General features: G+C 35.0%; 1 protein-coding gene across 5 annotated transcripts in view; it reads right to left on the reverse strand.

Moving 5' to 3' along the window:
• The window catches only part of DMD (dystrophin), a 2,094,983-nt gene extending 2,076,304 nt beyond the window's left edge, over nt 1-18,679 (reverse strand). For all 5 annotated transcript variants that reach the window (XM_032330377.1, XM_032330378.1, XM_032330375.1 and 2 more), the window contains exon 1: nt 18,444-18,679. In XM_032330377.1, coding sequence (XP_032186268.1) covers nt 18,444-18,474 — 31 coding nt within the window. In that variant the 5' untranslated portion in view covers nt 18,475-18,679. The remainder of the gene's footprint in view (nt 1-18,443) is intronic.
• Between the last annotated feature and the right edge of the window lie 1,574 nt (nt 18,680-20,253).

Genomic DNA, 20,253 nt, shown 5'->3' on the forward strand with positions numbered 1-20,253 from the left:
TCACGACCTGAGCCGAAGGTAGGGGCTTAACCCACTGAGCCACCCAGGTGCCCCCGTTTAAGGAACATTCTTGATCCTGAAAGCATAGCAGACATGTTTTTATTCTATGACCAAATTTATTAGCTAAGGATGTGAAAGCATTCACATTCATTCTAATTAACATTAAATGACACTCTCTCAATGAATAAGATGTCAAAAATCATGCTAATAATTGCAGTCAATGAAATGAATGCTCTGCTCTTGGGCTGCATGAATATTTGCACTCATCAATTAACAACTAATACGAAGAAATGCACACCAAACTCAGGATAAAGGAAGTGATAGACCTATAAAGGATTATTTCTTACAAAAGTCTAGTAATAAGTAGCAATGTACTTTGAACTTGCTGAAGATCTTGGCCCTGGAATTAGACATACAGGTTTTGTAATTAACTGATAATTTTGTTTTATGTATTGAACTTACTGAAATCTGAAATTTCTCAAGTTTTCAAATTTGGGCTAGAGAGGAAATATGCCCTAATGCTTTAAAGATGTTCTGTTTAAATGCCAGTTTATATAGCAATAGCCTGTGCTTACTTTAAAATTATTTCTTTGTCAAAGATTTATTTACTTATTCATTTGAGAGAGAGAGAATGGGGGCGGGCAGAAAGAGAGTGAGAGAAAATCTTAAGCAGACTCCATGCTCAGTATGGAACCTGATGCAGAGGTCAACACATGGATCGATCCCAGGGCCCTGAGATGACCACCTGAGCCAAAATCAAGAGTCAGACTCTTAACCGACTGCACCATCCAGGTGCCCCACTTTAAAATTATTTCTATGCAACAGTCTTCGTCTTTTTAAAGGGAATAATTCAAAGGGATGTTAAAAATATATCCACTAACAAAAAGCAATTCACATCTATGAAGTTACCTGTTTTAGGTGGATAATACCATTATCTTACTACTCACATATTGGACCCTTGTGTTTTTCTTTTCTTATAATATACAGAGACATATACATATGCATATGCACACACCATGAAAACTAGGTTCCTTCTTAAACTAAAAAAAAAAAAAAAAAAATCTCTCCAAATGACTCCAAATGAATTCTGACTGGAGAATTGAGAGTCAGATATTCTTTCTTTCTATATGCAGACTCATTATTTCCTTTTACACCCATGGAAATTTACATTTGGAAGAATTCTGAAGTTGACATATGATTATATCAGATATGTAAGTATTTGAATATATGTATCAATTGACTATGTTATTTGCTAAAAGAGATGCTACAATCAGGGTATATGTATACAATTCTAACGGTTTTCTGCAATTGGAAAAAATACATGGTATATTAATCAATTAGTACCTTTTATGTACTTGTATTATAAAAGGTATGCTTTCATTAATTGTAAGTACTGAAGATTCCAATAGGGAATTTGTATCTAGGTAGTACATTTTAATGTAAACAATTAAAACACACATGTAAAATGGAGACGCCTTATATACCTGGCTTGCAGGTTGGATCAACAGTCTATTTCATTTTTAGAACTCTGCATGTATATGTGCATAATTATATTTTCAAAAATTATCTGAGATTTTTTCTAACACTATATTCTTTCTAAGGTATTAATGTCATTATCAAATGGTTTAGATAAAAAGAACTACCCAAATATGGGTAATTGATTACTTTTTCTATCACTTTTGGATATGAATTAATTCAGTTCACATTTATTGAGCTTATTCCTAGCATATAATAATATTCTAAGGTCACTGACCATATAAGACATGATTTGCTACATCCAGAAAGAGGTCATCTAGAAGTAGAGGTAATATAATAAACCAAAGTATAATGCAAATAATATGGACTCAGTTACCACATTTATAAAGTAGGAATGGTAATATATTATTTCACCAAAAATTTTATAAGAATTAAGTTATTTATTTATAATAAATGTTTTGATCATTATCACTTATTATAAAATATAATGGATATATGCAAATTAATTGTTTAGTGGTAGAACCTGACTTCTAGATGCATGGATTAAGATCCAACTATCCTCCATTTCTCATTCATACCCCCAATTTTCAGTTTTCAAAATTGTACATTTTGCAATGTGATACCCAGGCAGAAGGATGACTATAAGTTTAATTTAGGTAAAACATATTATTATTTTTTTTATTATTAATTTTTTTTTAATTTCCAGCATAACAGTATTCAAAACATATTATTTTTAAAAAATCATATTATTCAAGGCCTGGATTGTTTTCTGGTTGGGTAGTTCTTTACTTCTGCATTATAAAGGTAAAAAATCAGCCAAATTGGGGCACCTGGGTGGCTCAGTGGGTTAAGGCTCTGCCTTCGGCTCATGTTACGATCTCAGGGTCCTGGGATCAAGCCCAGCATCGGGCTCTCTGTTCAGCAGGGAGCCAGCTTCCCCCTCTCTCTCTGCCTGCCTCTCTGCCTACTTGTGACCTCACTCTCTGTCAAATAAATATATAAAACCTTTTAAAAAAAGAATTATTTTTTAAAAATGGCCCAATAATCTATTTTAGTTGAAGACAATATAATAATATATGCTTTTACTAAGAAAAAATTAATCATAGAGCTATCATCATATACTGTCATGGATAAAATGAGTCTGTATCATATCTTTTTCTTGGTTAAAGCTTTCCAAGTCAGAAGAGATCATGAAGATTCCCATAAATACCTTTTACATATAAATAATAACTCAAAGATAAAATATTAGAGGAAAAGTTATTACATTAGTTTTTCAGAAACTCAATTTCATTTTGAAATTGGGTCAGATGGCCCACTACTTCAGTAAATCACTATCATCACTCCAGCTAGTTTGTGTCCTAAAACACCTGGGTGTACCAGACCTATGGATTTCTGTAATGCACAAATAGTATGTTAACATAATGCACAAAATACAGTTCATATTCACTTGCCAATAAAACACTTAGAAACATTATTTTTAATGCAAAATACTCCACTTAATAAATATGGGTAGGCTGTTTTATTGACCTAGAAGAAACTATTTTTGTTTTAAGGTACCCTCCAATTCCATATGTCTGAGTCATTCAATAGACATCTGTCACCCTGAGTTTGGGCACATAGTTACCCAGCAACTAACTTTCTTTTTATAAATTAGCTCCAATCCAGATTAAAACAGATGAAAGATTTCCAGTCAATGTGGCCAGACCTCAGGGTGGAAAATGAGCTCAGGAAGGCAGCTATCTGAAACTGAATCCTCCCTGGAATGGACATTCCGTTCTAAGTCCCCTTCAGGGAAACTCCAACAATAACTCAAGCAGAAGCAAACAGTTGTCTTCCAGGTAGTCCAAGCCAACTGCGCTCTTTCTTAGCAATCTGTCCTCAGACACCCAGCCAGAGACTTAAAACTCTTCTACCCACATCAAAGAACAGCAGAACCAGCATGCACATAGTGTACGAACAGAAGCGATTCACCTAATTTCTATCCTCCTTGAATCTATCTCGCTTGGTAGTAATTCAACAACTCCAAAAAGATCTCAGCTTTGTAGTCCCTCAAAGGAATCCCCACAAGTCAGGCTTCTTTTTTAACTATGAGTTTCTTTCAAGACTAAGAAAAGAAATTGGGAAAACCCAAAATACTACTGATTACAGGAATGATCTAAATAAAGCAACAGACATTTCAGACTGAGGTTTATAACTTTTACAATTCATTGAGCCCTCAGGAAAAAAATAATATACTAAGAATTATCCTACTCTTTTTTATTAGTAATAGTGTGTGTGTGTGTGTGTCTGTGTGTGTGCGCACGCGCACATGCGTGTGTCTGAATATAATAATACACACCAGAATTCACTGTTACACATGAGCCCTTTTCAGCCTGGACACCTGAGTTCCAAAAATATAATGATTTCATGACTAAATAACAGTTAGACTATTGCTGCAATATTTAATCATTCATATATGGGCCTAGAAACAATTAGGCACAAGTAACCCATACATAACAGACAAAAACTCTCCTCTCAAGGAGCAAGGGAATGAGTCAGAAGCAACCTGACATTGACATCAGAGGATATAATTACTTGCGCAAAATTATCTACAGTGAGTTTTCATTAAGAACACAGAACAGGGACACCTGGGTGGCTCAGTGGGTTAAGCCTCTGCCTTTGGCTCAGGTCATGATCCCAGGGTCCTGGGATTGAGCCCCGCATCAGGCTCTCTGCTCAACAGGGATCCTGCTTCCTCCTCTCTCTCTGCCTGCTTCTCTGCCTACTTGTGATCTCCCTCTGTCAAATAAATAAATAAAATCTTTAAAAAAAAAAAAAAGAACACAGAACAGAGATACCTATCCCACCCAGGGTAGTCCGGAATGCTTTTTAATGATGTTCTATAAACAAATACTAGAATAATGGATATAAATTGTTAGTACAAGATACAAGGTGATAGTGATTTTGTTTTTGTTTGTTTGTTTGGTTGGTTTTTTATTTTTTTTAAAAAAGATTTTATGTATTTGACAGAGGGAGACCCAGTGAGAGAGGGAACACAGGCAGGGAGAATGGGAGTGTGAGACAGAGAAGCAGGCTTCCTGCTGAGCAGGGAGCCTGATGTGGAGCTCGAACCCAGGACCCTGGAATCATGACCTGAGCTGAAGACAGACACTTAATGACTGAGCCACCCAGGCGCCCCTGATAGTGGTTTTTGTAAGAACATTCTAGGAAGTGGGAATAAGTCATAGGCATGCAATTACATGACTTATTTGTGGAACCACAATTTTTATGACTGGAGAGAAGTCTACGTGGAGGACAACAGCAGAAAAAAAAGTGAGGGACATACTGTAAAAGGTCCTGTGTGCTGGGGCCTTGGATTTTACACTGTAGCTAGAGGATTCTCTATAGGATGCTAAGATACAGACACAAGATCCTAGATTGATGTTTTAGAAATGTAACTGGGGTAACAATGAGAAGGATGGATCTGTTTAAGACTAGATTAAAGCAAGGAGATCTCAGACACACACACACACACACACACACACACACACACAGACATACACGCACGTGCATGCACACATACTATCAGAGATCATCTCTTGATCTGTGCATTTGTTTATACAACTTGTCACCTCTTTGGAGGTTAAATGTAAATTAGCTATTCATTAATATTAATAGTTAAAATAATACAAAGTACAAAAACTGTCTACTTTGTGGACACTTTGCCAATGACCAGGAAACGTTCCTTTCTAATGCCTACAATAAGCAACATTGCAAAGCAACATTAATATTCCTATTTTTTTCTTGAAGACAATCAATATTAAATACACTCAGCTCAGCACCAGGCACTCAATAAATAAATAGTTAAATACAGACTTGTCCATGATTAATTAGCTTGATAGGTAGACTCAGGTTGAAAACTCAAGTAGTCTCTGGTCTTGTCCAGTTACCATGCCTGTGGACCAGCACAATCTCTAAAATGCCAGCCCTTCTCATGCAGGCCTTTTGGTCATAAACAACCTGAAACACAATACCTCACAAGGTAAGACATTTAGAACAAAGCTTAAATCACTATGACATTTTGTTCAATAAGTGATGCATGTTCCTCTATAACAGAAATGGATTGCATTCTAGTGGGTTAGCATTAAACCATTCTTTGTCTATACCCTAAGTAGTGGATTTATTAATTTGCAAGACTTATCTGTTGATTAGATCTGGTGATGACACAATGGCCTTCAGGATACTGAGGGCTTGTTAAAGGTTTAATGTTGTATTAAAAAATTTTTTTTTGCAGTATACATGGAGTCATAGGAACCTGCAAAGAAATATGCAGGGATGTCTTGTGCAACCTTCACCATACCTACTACAATGTCGACACCTTGGATAACTATAGTACAAGGTCACAATTGGAAAATTAGCCATATAATTCACAGAGTTTCTTCAAATTTTTACCAGTTATACATAAATTCACTTGTGTCCTTCTGTCAGTATTTGTCTACATGTGTGTTTGTGTGTGTAGTTATGTGCATTGTTATCAAGAATAGTCTTGCACAACAAATGCCATTATCAAGATACAGAATAGGTCCATTACCACAGGCTCTCTTCTGGCACCCCTACATTGAGTAACCCCCATTCCTAACCTGTTGCAACTAACAATCTGTTTTTTGGTCTTCATGATTTTGTTATTTCAATAATGCTATTCTTTTCAATAATAATGAAAGGAATAACACAGTATGTAATCTTGGAGTTTTTTTTTTAATTTTTTTCAAGCATGGTGCCCTTGAGATTCATGAGAGTTGTTGTATTATCAATAGGTCATTTCTTTGTATGGATGAGTAGTATTCCACAATATTGATGTGTCATTTGTTCCACATCCATCCATTGGTGGATATGTGAGTTGTGTCCAATTTCTAACTATTACAAAAAAAATGCTGGTGTAAACATTCATGTACAAGTTTTGTTGTGAACATCAGTTTTCTTTTTCTGGGATAAATGCCCAAGAGTAGAATTGCTGGGTGATACAGTGATTACATGCTTAGTTTTAGAAGCCAAGCTATTTTTCTAGAATGGCTGTATCACTTTACATTCCCACCAGCATTGTATGGGAGATCCAGTTTCTCTGCATCCTTTTGGGCTTTGGCGTTGTCACTTTTTTTTTTCCAATTATTTTTGATAAAAATTGTATAACACGCATAGCATTATGGTTTGATATACATAGTGAAGTATGCATATCAGTGATAACTCCTGTCAAGCTAATTAACATACCATCTTCTTGCATAGTTATCTTTTTTTGTGATGAAAGCAGCTGAAATTTATTCCCATAGCAAATTTCCAGTATTCAATACAGTATTATTAACAATAGCCACCATGGTGTACATCAGATGTCTATACTTATCATCGTCTATGACTGCAACTTTGCACTCTTTGACCAACATTTCCCCATTTTCTCCATCTCTCCAGCCATGGTAACTACCCTTTTACTCTCTGCTTCTATGCATTCAATTTTTTGATATTCCACATATAAGTGAGAACATGCATTTTTTCTTTCTGTGTTTCACTGATAGTTGTCTTTTTCTTACAAAATGGGAAAGCTATTATTTACAATATATTTTTATAGAGTATAATCTTTTTTCACTGCCAAATTCTTTTGCCCTTTCACAGAAAAACTATTTACATGTGCTTTGAGTCCTCTTACCTTTCTATACTCTAGGACAAATTACTTAATGGTCGTCACTTTCTCTCATTTTTTCAACACCAAAAAATGGTGTCACTTTTTCTCTAATACATTTTTCCAAAGATTTTATTTTCTTTTTTCTTTTTTTTCAAAGATTTTATTAATTTACTTGACAGAAAGAGAGAGAGGGAGCACAAGCAGGGGGAACGGCAGAAGGAGAGGGAAAAGCAGTCTCCCCGCTGAGCAGGGAGCCCAATGAAGGGCTCAGGTGCTCCATCCCTGGACCCTGAGATGATGACATAAGCCGAAGGCAGACACTTAACCTACTGAGCCCCCCAGGCGTTCCTCTCTCATCCATCTTAAAAATGAAATAATTATTTCTTCTTCATACCCAAATATACATTGCAAGCTCTTCTAGGTTACAAAGAAAATGGATCTCTTCTTCAAGAGATAAATTGGTGAAGATAAGAAAAAAGAGTAAATGAGTGATTTTTCCAGGATATCCACAGATAGCAAGTTGAAAGAGGGAGGGAAGGCACCAACTGTAAGAAACAGAAGAAGAAAAAAAAAAGGAATAGACTAGAGCAGAATCAAGAAAGAATATCATGATGTGAAGGAAGCATTTAACACTGCCAAGTGCCATTGGGAGTTACCGAGATAGATGCAGGAAAGAAAATATTTGGGTTGAAAATAGTAAAACAAAACAAAACCAAGAATCAAAAGACTACAGTAAAAATGGAGTATGGATAATAAGAGAAGAGAATAAAACCCAATGACAGAAAGAGCAAATCTTCATTAATTATTTATATACATTGAGCTTCAACCAGAACTAAAGTGCTTTTGTTGTCCTATAAAATGCAATCAAATTATCATCATTATTATTATTTTTAAAATATTTTGCTTATTTATTTGACAGAGAGAGATAACAAGGGGAACACATGCAGAGACAGTGGGAGAGGGAGAAGCAGGCTACCCGCTGAGCAAGGAGCTTAACGCGGGTCTCGATCCCAGGACTCTGAGATCATGACCTGAGCTGAAGGCAGACACTTACTGACTGAGTCACATAGGCACCCTAAATTATCATTATTATTACAACATGTTCTTATATGTAAATGGTTGTAATTATAGCATGCAACAAAATATTATACACATTATTAAAAAATGCTTATGTGCCTGGTTCCGGAAAAACAGTAGTGAGCAAAACTAAATGAGATACTTGTATTCATGGAACTTACCATGTACTCTGAGTGATAAGCATTGATTAGTAACACCCCCCCACACACACACGTCATTCATATATATATGGAATCAATACAGTGCTATATGTTATGGTAGGCTATTATATGATAGTGGCATTTTATCTGCTCAAGGGAATTATGACACCTTTCCACCAGCAGTGACTTATAAGTGGAAAGGGGTGTTAGCTAGGTCAAAAAAAAAAAGGGTGAAGAAGGTTCTGGACAAAGAGAAAACCATGTGCAAAAGCCCTACAGCAGGAAGAAGTGAGGCCTATTCAAGGAACAGAAAGAAACCCAGAAAACCGGTAAGGCAGGGGCAGGATCACAGGAGATGTGACGGGAGAGTTAGACAGTGTCTACATCTTATTCTATTTTGTTTTGCTTTCCTAGCAATGAGCAGAAGCTACTAAAGTGATTGAATGTGCACTGATATTGTCAAACTTAGGTGACTGGATGAATTTTAGAGAATAAATGAAAAGGAATGGGGAAGAGGCAATGCAAAACACCAGAATGGCTACTGCTATTGTATTCCCAGGGAGACAAAGCTATTTGAGCTAGGCTAATGGTAGAAGAGATGAAAAGAAGTGGATCAAAAGATACTAGGGAGATAAAACCCAAATAATTAATGGTTTAGACACAAGTGGTTGAGAGGTAAGTGTTTCAAGGATATAATAGGTTTCAAGAGCTTGTGAAACTAGAATGGTGGCACCATTCACTGATAAAGGGAACAATGAGAGAAGATCAGGTTTCATGGACAAAGGACAACTTTTGTTAGGGGCACTTAGAGCAGAGGTGACTTTGTCACATATACATGGAGATGCCAAACAAGCAGTTGAAATTGCAGTTCTGGAATTTACTAGAGAAATCTGAGCTGGAGGTATAATTTGGTTAGTTATCTCCACATGTGTGTTAGTAAGTCATGGGCATGGGTGCAATGACCAAGGAAGGGACTACAGAGAGGGAAGACACTCACGCTGGGAATGGGCCCTGAGAAATCTTAATATTTAAATGTTGAGTACAGACAATTAGCTTATAAAGTAGATCAAACAGAAATACCCAAAGAAATGGGAACAAAATCAGGAGAGTACAATGCACAGAGCTCAAGGACACACAACAATTTTATTTTTTTTTTTTTTATTTTTTTTTTTTTTTAAAGATTTTATTTATTTATTTGACAGAGAGAAATCACAAGTAGTCGGAGAGGCAGGCAGAGAGAGAGAGAGGGAAGCAGGCTTCCTGCTGAGCAGAGAGCCCGATGCGGGACTCGATCCCAGGACCCTGAGATCATGACCCGAGCCGAAGGCAGCGGCTTAACCCACTGAGCCACCCAGGCGCCCGGACACACAACAATTTTAAAAAGGGAGAAAATGGTTAATGTTGGTACTGCTAAGAGTTCGAGAAAGTAGATGGAAATTTTCTCAATTGGTTTTAGTGACATAACATACTCTACTTCATATGAACTATGTTGAGTGAAGTTTGATTTAAGAAAAATAACAAAATCATAAAATTTTAAGGAAAAATATTAATCTAGTCCAGCTAATTAATATAAAGAATAGAAAGTTACTATTTTTGTTTTTCTGTGTTTATCATACTTTGATAGTATGATAGACTCATTTATTCCATTTTCATAAGAAAATTATCAAAAGATCCCACTAACAACAGTTACCTCTAATGTTTAATATTAAAATTAAATGACTGATAGCTCTTTAAGAAATAAATAAAATATTAAATCACAACTGTTTCTTACACTTGGGAAGTGACATTGGAATATATTTTTTTTTTTCCTTTTCCCAACTGTGTTGTAGTGTTTATGTTTTCTGAATGGAAGCAGTATTTTCAGGTTTGTTTTAATAGTATTTATTGATTTTATAAATACTAGTCAAGCTGAACATTTTTGTACACAAACCATTTAATTTCTAGACTGTGTGTGTGTGTGGGTGTGAGAGAGAGAGAGAGAGAAAGAAAGGGAGAGAGAGAAATCTATTCATGCTAGTGATACTTCATAGTGCTATGCACATACAAAGTACTGTCAATAACTATTCATGTCGGATAGATTAATGTCTCATTAATCCTTGTCTATGCATCACCACCCCTTCTACTTATTCTCTAATTCACATTTCCATAACCTATACTCTAAGGCCTATTTATAGAGGCAGATACTTTGATGAAAACCTCCATAATCACATCAGCCATAAGTAGCCATTTATGGCTGATTTTTACCATGCTCTGTAAATCTCTTGACATATTACAGTAGTTGTATTTATATGCATGTGTGTGTTAGTGTGTGTGTGTGTGTGTGTGTACGTATGGAGTTATAATCTCAAAGAAGTCAGACAGAACACAGCAGGTGTTTGCTAATGTTTGACTATAAGCAAGTAAAAACCTAATAGTAAAAAAGTTGCTCAATACCATATTAATATTCCATCTAGTCTTACTTCCCCCGAAAGCTAACTGATAAGTACATTACACTCATCCATGACTAAATTTCAATTACTCAAGTGCTTTCTATTGCTTCAGTACAATTCTAGTTTTATTTAAACTGAACTGTCAATGTTTTCTAAGTATTTTTACCATTTTTCCAGATTTAAGAATAATCAATTTCACTAATGGTTCTCAAGAAATTTTAGACATTTCTCCAATAAGCATCTATATTAACTAAAATAGCATTAAATAAAGTGCAAACTTACCTTGTCATATCTATGCAATTCTGTATTCACTAAAGGATGATTTTTCATATTGCTTAACAACTCTGACTGAGCAATTGAAATTCAGACTATGATAAATGTTTTACACTGAAGTCTCATTTCATTATACAGCAGTCAGTTGAAATGGGGTTTCCGAAGAAGGTATTTTTAGGAAGTGCAGAGTACAGGAAAAAGCTGAATACATTACACAATTTAAATATTTATTGAGGATTTTCTACTAAGGCAACATTTTGGTGATATCTCACAGAAATAGCAATATGGGAAAGGAAATTAGGGGTAAATAGATGACAGAGACTGTGGAAACCAAGACACCTGGTGTTGCAAGTGTGATCCTCATTCATAAAGTCATTAAATGGGAGACTGAAAGAAACCCCTTTTTACTGAAATATTACTTTCCTTAGGATTTTATCATTCTACTTAGATGTTTCTATAATTTCTTGGCATGTTCTTGTCTTCCATATGGAATTCCTGACCTCCTTTTCACACTCCATGATCTTTCTAGTTGGTCTCATCCAAACTCGATGGCTCACATCTCATTCTCTTCCACCCAATTCTATGGACCACGGAAAATACCACATCCATTAACACCAATTCTTATTTACTCCAACTCATAACTAAATCTTGAATAAATTCCCTTGTTCCAACTTCAGTATCACCATTCTGGTCAATACCACCTTCTGCCCCTGGAGAAACTATCAGAGTGATAATCCTTCCTCTACTCTTTATATCTCCTAATCTCTTCACAAAACAGAATGATATTAAGGAAAAAGAATCCATAAGTATGTTCATATCACTGGCCTACCTGAGACTCTAAAAGGCTGTCTATTGATTTTACTATGAAGAAAAAATCATTCCCATGGCCTCTGAGGCTCTTAGTTACTAAGTTAGTTACTTAGTTACTTAGTTAGCCCCACACCAGTCCCAAACTTTCTCTGACTTACTATACTCAAGGAAAATTCACTTTCTTTTAGTTCTTTTTTCATACCAAGTTCTATCTGCACACATGTTGTTTCCTCTGAATGTAAACATTTTTCCTCTCTCTTTCTCCCTCTGGCCACTGTTCCCCAATTCCATTCTTTTTTGTGTTACTTTGAATGTAATTTTCCTAGGGATCTCTCCCCAACTTCTAATATTAGTCTAGGTCTCACTATTATGCATTCTTATAACAATGTATGCTTTATTCTCCAGCCCTTACCTCAAATGAGATTTAAATAGTGTGTGACTATTTTATATATATATATATATATATATATATATATATATATATATATATTCATTCTATCCTTAATTCTAATCTCTAAGTTTGCTTGTTTAGAATCTTATCTCCAGAGACTAGTACAGTACCTGGCATGGAGTAGGCACTCAATATATATATTAGCTGCATGAATGAGTGAATAGCAAACTGTTCCTTCTTTAAACAGTGGTCACCAAAACCCAATACAATACAAACTTGACAGAGTCACTGCTTTTGATATTTTTAGTTCTGGACTTCTTTTGAGAGCAACTCTATTTCCAGACATTTAAAGTAAAACACTGCAAAATCCACAGGCTTGAGCCAACTGAACTCTGTGATAACACTTGGTACTCTCTGACATAGCCCATTAGAGATGGGGTGTGTACACCTAATCCAAAGGAATCCTCTAGCTCTTCAGCAGCTGTTCACATGGCTCCTGACCTGCCCTTCAGGCTCTACTAAATCAGGATTCCCCAGCTGTCTGAGCTTCCAGTAAGCTCTTTTAGTTAACCAGCTACAAGCCAACATTGCTTCTATCTGGTTGCAGTCTGTAGAGTCAGATTTTCCTTTTTCCTTCCAAGTTATTTCCCAATATACGGGAGCCATTGGGATTCACAGATAATTTTATTGGTTCCTTAGCCATTTTTATAACATATTTCTAATCCTGCCCTCCTTGAGCATCAGTAGAAAAAGAAATAACTCAACCTGCTTTTGGTGAAAATACGTGTGCAGTTCTGATTCTGTGATTTTTATCTTTCACATTTCTTTAGTTTGACATCACACGGTTTCCAAAGCTAAAATCCCTACTCCTAAGAGTGTGCCGACTCCCATGCCCTTTAACTCAGCACTTAGCTCAGGCTAAGGTAGTACTGCTGCTGTAATCTGATAAAGGAGCAGACAAGTTGTGTGCAAATAAAGATGGGTGCCAAGAATGAGCAAAAAGCCACTGATGTTTATGCCCTTTTATAGTCCTGATTCAATGACAGTCTTAGCCAGAAATGGAGAAGGAGAGGGGACAGCAATTTAAAACAAACAAAGCAAAAACCAAGGAAAGGGTGAAAACACTGAAAGGCCAACTCCTTTATTTGCCCATATTTGGACATAAGATTAGACTATTATAATGCTAATTGTGCTCAATTAATACTGGTTTTTCTAAAACATCAATTGTTTCATAGTGGTGGAGATAAAGTACATTTAAAAGTTGAAGTAAACTAGCCAAATACTCTACATTATGTTGGCCTATGTAAATTCCTTGCTCGTCACAATGCCCATGAATGAATTGAATATTTATTAAATATAAGCTAAAAGCATGACAATTCAAACATCTATTTTCTTCAAATATCTGTTTTTCTCAGGTTTCTTTAAAATCATGTTAACCCTGTTTAAAATCCATTTAAATGTCAACATTCTGACTTTATTACACAGATAAGCATTGGCTTTCATGATGCACTTTAACATTCCTCCTATTCATTACAATAACAAGATTTTATACTAAAATAAATAAAATAATAGACTAATATAAGTAAAAATGGAAGCAAAGCTCTTCCTCATATTCTTGCACTTGAACTGTAACGTAAGACTAAATCTTTTTAACTGAATTTACTGTGCTTCAGATTTTGAAAGTGACATGTAAAACCAATTTTCCAACATCTTTTCTTTAAAATTATATGGAATTATATTATTTCCCCAAAATTATATGGAATCAAAATATTGAATTAAGAGTTCTGGAAGACTCATTTACAAACAACAAAAACAACAGCAGCATCAACTTTTTTCCAGCAAAGAAATGACAGTTCCATTCCAGTTAAAGGATAATTGTCTATTCGCTCCACCTTCCATTACTGAAGAATGGCATGCATAATGACAAAGTCAAAGTGAGGCACTGAGGCAGAAGGCAAAAGATAATAAAGAGGACAGGGAGGAAATTGATTTCCAAACTGAATCCAGACTGCTAGGAACACTTTTTTCTCAGGGTTTAATATCATTACATACACTATGCAAAATCCCTCCAGGGACCATAATACCCTGAGAAAATTGCCCTGTTGGTTCTTTCATCTATTAAAATTCCCAGGTGTTTTGAATACATGATATCAGAATAACATCAGATGGAGCAAAGTGTTGAATAGACATTGTTTTTTTAAATGGCAGCCTCAGTGGAGGGCTTGAGCTGTGCCAGAGGGAGTACTGCCTTTTGCTTTTGTTAATGGGCATGTGGCAGAGGTTGTGTAGTCTTCAGATTGGGACTCTTTTAAGCATGAGCAAGTAAGGCCATTTTCCTCTCTTCATTCTCATTCTGCCTGCTGCCTGTAAGAACTGTGGCTGAGAAATTTAAGATACCCGTGAACGTCGGAGCCAAGGTTTTTGCAGCAACCCCCCTCGTCTGCCCCACATTCAGGGAAGTCATCTTGAATAGAGAAAGAGAAAGACATGTTGTCCCTGAGAGTTATTGTTTCTGAGTCTCTGGAGGAGATCTCTGCTTTAAAAAAAGTACATGCAAAATTATATTATGCTATAATATATGGGGAAAATAAGCTTGTAATACTACAGATTTTAGAAAAAAAAGTAAACCAAATCATTTTAGTTGTTACTCCTCAAATTATAGTTTGCATAAGGAGTGATTCACAATGAGAAGAGTCTCTGTCCCCTTCCAGACAGGAGATGAGAATCTCTAAGAGACACATTCACTTTTAATATTAACTAGGGGGAGCTTGAAATTTTACAAAGATAAAGATCTGAAGAAAAATTCCACACATGACATCCATAGACAAACTCTCTTCAAATTGGCAAAATAATATACTACATAACATTGCCAACTGACCTTTCATATCTATATGTAAACTAAATTCAAACTCCAAATCCGTGTTACGAATATTATTCTGTCAATATTGTATAGAGTGAAACCCCAAGAAGTTTAACTAACAGATGTTTTTAAATGAGAAAAAAGGTGAAGACTGTAAGATTGTTTGTGTTTTGAAGCTCAGTCTGCTGCACAGAGCATACTCCCTAAAGACAAACATTTTCATGCAACTTTGCAATGGAACTTGGTTGTATTAAAAAAAAAAAGTCTCTACATTTTCTATACTGCAGCCCATGACCCTCCCAACAAAATTTTCCAAGTGCCTTGATAACAAAACGCAAATCTCCTAGGACAATAGCGGGACTTTGTGAGAAAAAAAACTAATGCCTCCTTCTGAATCCAATCAAAACCTGAATGTGCTATATAAAAATAAACCAAGGTCATCATTATTCTTCTCATTGTGATTTGGCTTGCCTTCAAATTACATACCCTGTATATCTGAAATAGCTGTACCGCCTCCATTAACTGAGTTTGACATCATTTTAATCAATGTATCTTTTTAGAATGAAAGGCAGAAATGTCAAATTCCTACCATTATACATTCTTTTAACTCTCTAATCTGCATTAAATAAAAGCCTGTCTTTGAGAAATAGTGTATGCTTAAAGAAATATAACTAGCATCAATTTCATCTTAAAATGTAACTGGGAAAAGATTCAACAACAACGCATCCCTTCATCTGGAGGTGATTTCCCATGAAATAATTTTTAAAGTTTAGGACTTGTAATTAAAGTTTAAGCCTTGAGGCCCATCACTTACACTGGTTCCTCCCAAGTCCCTACCTTATTGTCAGTTCATGATTTTGTATTATTTTTCCTAAAAGACTCCCCTCCCTCAAATTGTATAATCCCAAGGCCCGTAAAACCTTGGTCTGCTCCTTCATTCATGGTTTCTTATGTTTTGTTAGACAGAGGACATACATTAGTCTTATTTGTCAATTTCTTTAAAAATGATTTACATCTAAAACAAAATGGAAAACATGAATGGAAAATTATCTTCAAAGAAAGGTTAATTTCCAATGAACTTTCAATGGCTGTGTGACTTAAATGTCTTCATGCTTTTATTTAAGCAGATATACTCACATCAAACTACCATGGTTCCTATATTTGCAGGGGAAGAAAGAATACTTTAATAAAAAATATGATAAATCATTTTTAATAAGTTAAGGGAATATTACGTACAGTAGAAGGTGGAAGGGGAAGGAAAGTTTTGGAAATCACTTTGCTTTTTTCTGGTGATAAAGCCATGATGAAAGATAATAAAACAGAATTTTTAAAAACCCTGACTTTTCCAAGACAACAAAGATTTAAATCTCTTTTATTAAACCACACAAGTGGTTAATAACTTGACAATTTGTTTCTCATGTAACAAATGACTTGGACTACAAGGATTTCAAATGAATAATTCAGAACCAAAGAGGAAGCTGTATTAATATCTCTGTCCAAATTACAAATTTCTATCTCAGTACTGCCTAGCTGGAGTAGTGTCAACGAACACATTTTTTTTTCCTTAAATAACATAAATTTGCACAAACCACTTGGTAATCTTAAGTTTACAGTAACTACTACATGACATTCTCTATTGCATTTTCCATACTGTTTTGCCACGTAAGAGATACAGAAAACTTCTTTTTTAATTAAAAAATATATTATCCACTTAGATCAGCAATCTCTTTTTCATAGAGTTAAGATGCTCTTAGAAGACTCTGGAAATGAAATCATTCTAAACGATGATTTTATTAGACCTTAAGATAATTTTTATCATTTAAAAAATTCCAATGAAATGTATATTTGCAATGAATTATTTGAGTGACTCTTTACAATGCAATATTTGAGCAATTTTAAAAGTAAACAATATTTATGTTTACACAGGGATCTTCTGGCAACTACTTTCATTAAAAACCACCCACATGTACTCTTACATTTTTCAAACTAAGCAATTAAAAAAAATCTCATAACAATGGATCAATCAATATGTGTGCATTGCAAATAGTATATGCTGTTGTACTTTTGTAGCATTAGTAAATGGGAAAGTTTTTCAACCAGAAAGCGATTCTGATGCTCACCAAATAAATTTATAAAATGAGGAAATGTCATTAAAAAGTTTTTAATACAAAATCTGGTAGCATCTAATGTGAATCAGTGAGTGCACAATGTTCATTTTTTTTGGCACAGAGGCCAAAGTTGTGCTGTGACCTTTTTACCAGAAGTTTTGAAGAATTACTTATTTGGACAGACTTATTTTCTTCATTGTTAAATATAGGCATCACCATCCTATCTGTTTCAGAATGGTATAATCCACCAGTCAAAGGCAGGATGAGGAGGGCAAGGTAATCCCCTCTCTCAATCTCTTTGGGACACACTGTACTACTCATATATTATGTTTATGTATTGTTTTTACTATTGTGCCAGAGTCAGTTTCTAAATTTTTCATTAGTCACCATGACTTTCTTAAAATAAACAAAATAGATACACTTTATAGAAAAGCCAAATGAAAAAACTTTACTGAAAAGCTAGGTCATCCTAGACATGGAACAACATGGTAAGCTTGCTATGAAATGATCAGAAGTCTCTCATGCTTATATGTTGTGTTCTCAACAAAAGCGTCTGGTCACTTACCAGCAGAGAGCATATCACTATTTGTAAGACTTTTCATGATATTCTACAGAAAAGAATACTCAAAATACTAAATATAATATGAGAAAGGGATTTTTAAATTAAATATTTATCATCCTTTTCTCTGCCTCCATTTACCCATCACAATTCCTTTTGTTTTTTTAAATTTTTTTCCCCTGAGATGTGCCAGAGACAATTTTTTTAACCTTGAGGTCTCCACACATCATTCCACTACTGCAATTAGTTCATTGAAAATAAATAGCAGGTCACTGCCCCACATGCAACCATTACTGAACAGAAGATCAAATAATCAAGATAATAACTCAGATACACAAATAACTTCACAGCAATTAAAACAGTTTGTTACAAATACTCCAGGCCAGTTATGCATATTCTATTACTTTAGTGGTTTCTTAAAAGAGAAAGAGCTGCTTGATTATATTTGTGAAGAAAAAACTTTAAACTCTACCTCATTTCTACTGAAAAGTTCTCCCAGTGAGAAACATGTACACCTGCACACATATATGTATACAGGAAATATAAGATAACATATATTCTTATTCAAAAACTACTATAATAATTTAAAATCAATCTGCCTAATCAGTGAGCTTGCCACAAAGTAAAATGTAAGCCATGGTAAAAATATTTTTAGTGACTTTGTACTTACAACAGTCCTCTACTTCTTCCCACCAAAGCATTTGGGGAAAAAAAGTGTATATCAAGGCAGCAAAAAAAGTCTTGGTAAATTTTCTCCCAACTTTAGTGCTCCAATAGGTTTAGAAACTTCAGCAGCCTTTTAAAAAAGAACACTTCAGTTTTTCCTATTCGTTTTTCTCTGAAGCTAATTGCCTCCAAGATCTGAGTCCTGTAAGGGGAAAGTGAGTGATCCCAACACTGAGTGAGTCAACATAGTAACTGATGCCAGGATTCTGTAGAGGCCCCTGGATATTTCAAATTCCAGGACCTGCGCAGAAGCAAGTGACCCGCCTTTTCTCTCAACTTGGTTTCCCATAATAGGACTGCCCATGGCCACTACATATAAGGTTGTGTTCCCAGCATGGCAAGCCCTGTGAAGTAAAATAATGTTCAACTCTGTTCTGATTAATATCCAAGTCATAACAGAACAGTGGACATAGTACTTGCTCTCACAGGCTTCTAAACATAAAAACTCTTCAGTATACAAAACAACAGTACTTTCTGTAATTTGCATGCACATTTCTAAAATAACAGAGCAGAAAATCCTAATCCAGAATAGACTTTGAGATGCCTTTCCTTTTTTTACCTTCTCAACACTAAAAATTTCACTCTACTGAACAAAAAGAATGCCCAGAATAATCTGCACTTGTTCTGTATCCACTGTCTACCAAACTTAATTTCTACCCTGGGGATCTTATCAAAAGTCAAGTATTGATGATGCCAAGAGTCTGATTAAGAAAAGCAACAGCAGAATGAAGCAGCTGGGCTCTGAAGGCAGAATGTGTATAGCTCTCAGGGGACAAGGCTTCTGCTAAAATAAAGAGTACTCTTATAATTGAACGAAGAAATCTTCCTAAAATGCTAAATTTCCATGGCACCTTATGAGAAACTATACTAACGAATCACTCTTTCTTTGATTTCTTTGGTGGCAATTATTAAAATACCATTCTCTTGGACATTAAGTTAATTATTAATTACTTAATGGCTCTCAAAAGACATTTTCTGCTATAAGTGAACACACTTGTAATATGGTATTTGGCACGTTTGAAAACCATTCTTTGCCAATAGGAAGCTTCTTTAACTTATTTTTAACACAGCAGATGAGCCCAATATTTGTACGAAACATTGGTTAAACTTTTTAGAAGGATATTCTTTTTGCAATAATAATCTGTGCTAAAATTATTTAAGTGCTTTTATAATACCATTTGTTGAAGTGACAGACTCATTTTTCTATGTCAAGCATTCGACTGCTTGGCACAGAAATAAATTGTAGATAAAAATAGAAAAAAAACCCGGCATACTGAATCAGAGCATGATGTTTACCTTAATCATTATGCATTTCATATTTTAGAATACCATTATCATAATATCACCATTCTCCCCAACAAAATATATATGAAATAAAGCATTAAGCTTAATTTGTAGATAATTATATTTAAATTACTATTATTCAAAACAGATTTAAAATGTTCTCCGTAGGTCATTTCATTTCCTCTTCTTGGAGTGGTCATCTAAGTATGTGTAGAAGCAATAATTTCACAAAACAAAATTAAAAAATGGTTTTTGATCAACATGGATCCACTTGAATAGTCTTCATGTTAATATGTGTTTTCCTGTGCTCATGGGTGTAATATCGCCCTGGATGTAAGTTCCTTTACACCTGTACTGTGAGTTTTCTACAGATAGAGCGTCACATTTAAGCCAAGGCATATGCACAGCTCATCAGCGATTTGTAAAATGCCGTCTGTGAAGCATCAGCAACACATTGGAAATTTTTGGAA

Source organism: Mustela erminea, chromosome X (genome assembly GCF_009829155.1).
Source record: "Mustela erminea isolate mMusErm1 chromosome X, mMusErm1.Pri, whole genome shotgun sequence".
Classification (NCBI taxonomy): Eukaryota; Metazoa; Chordata; class Mammalia; order Carnivora; family Mustelidae; genus Mustela; species Mustela erminea.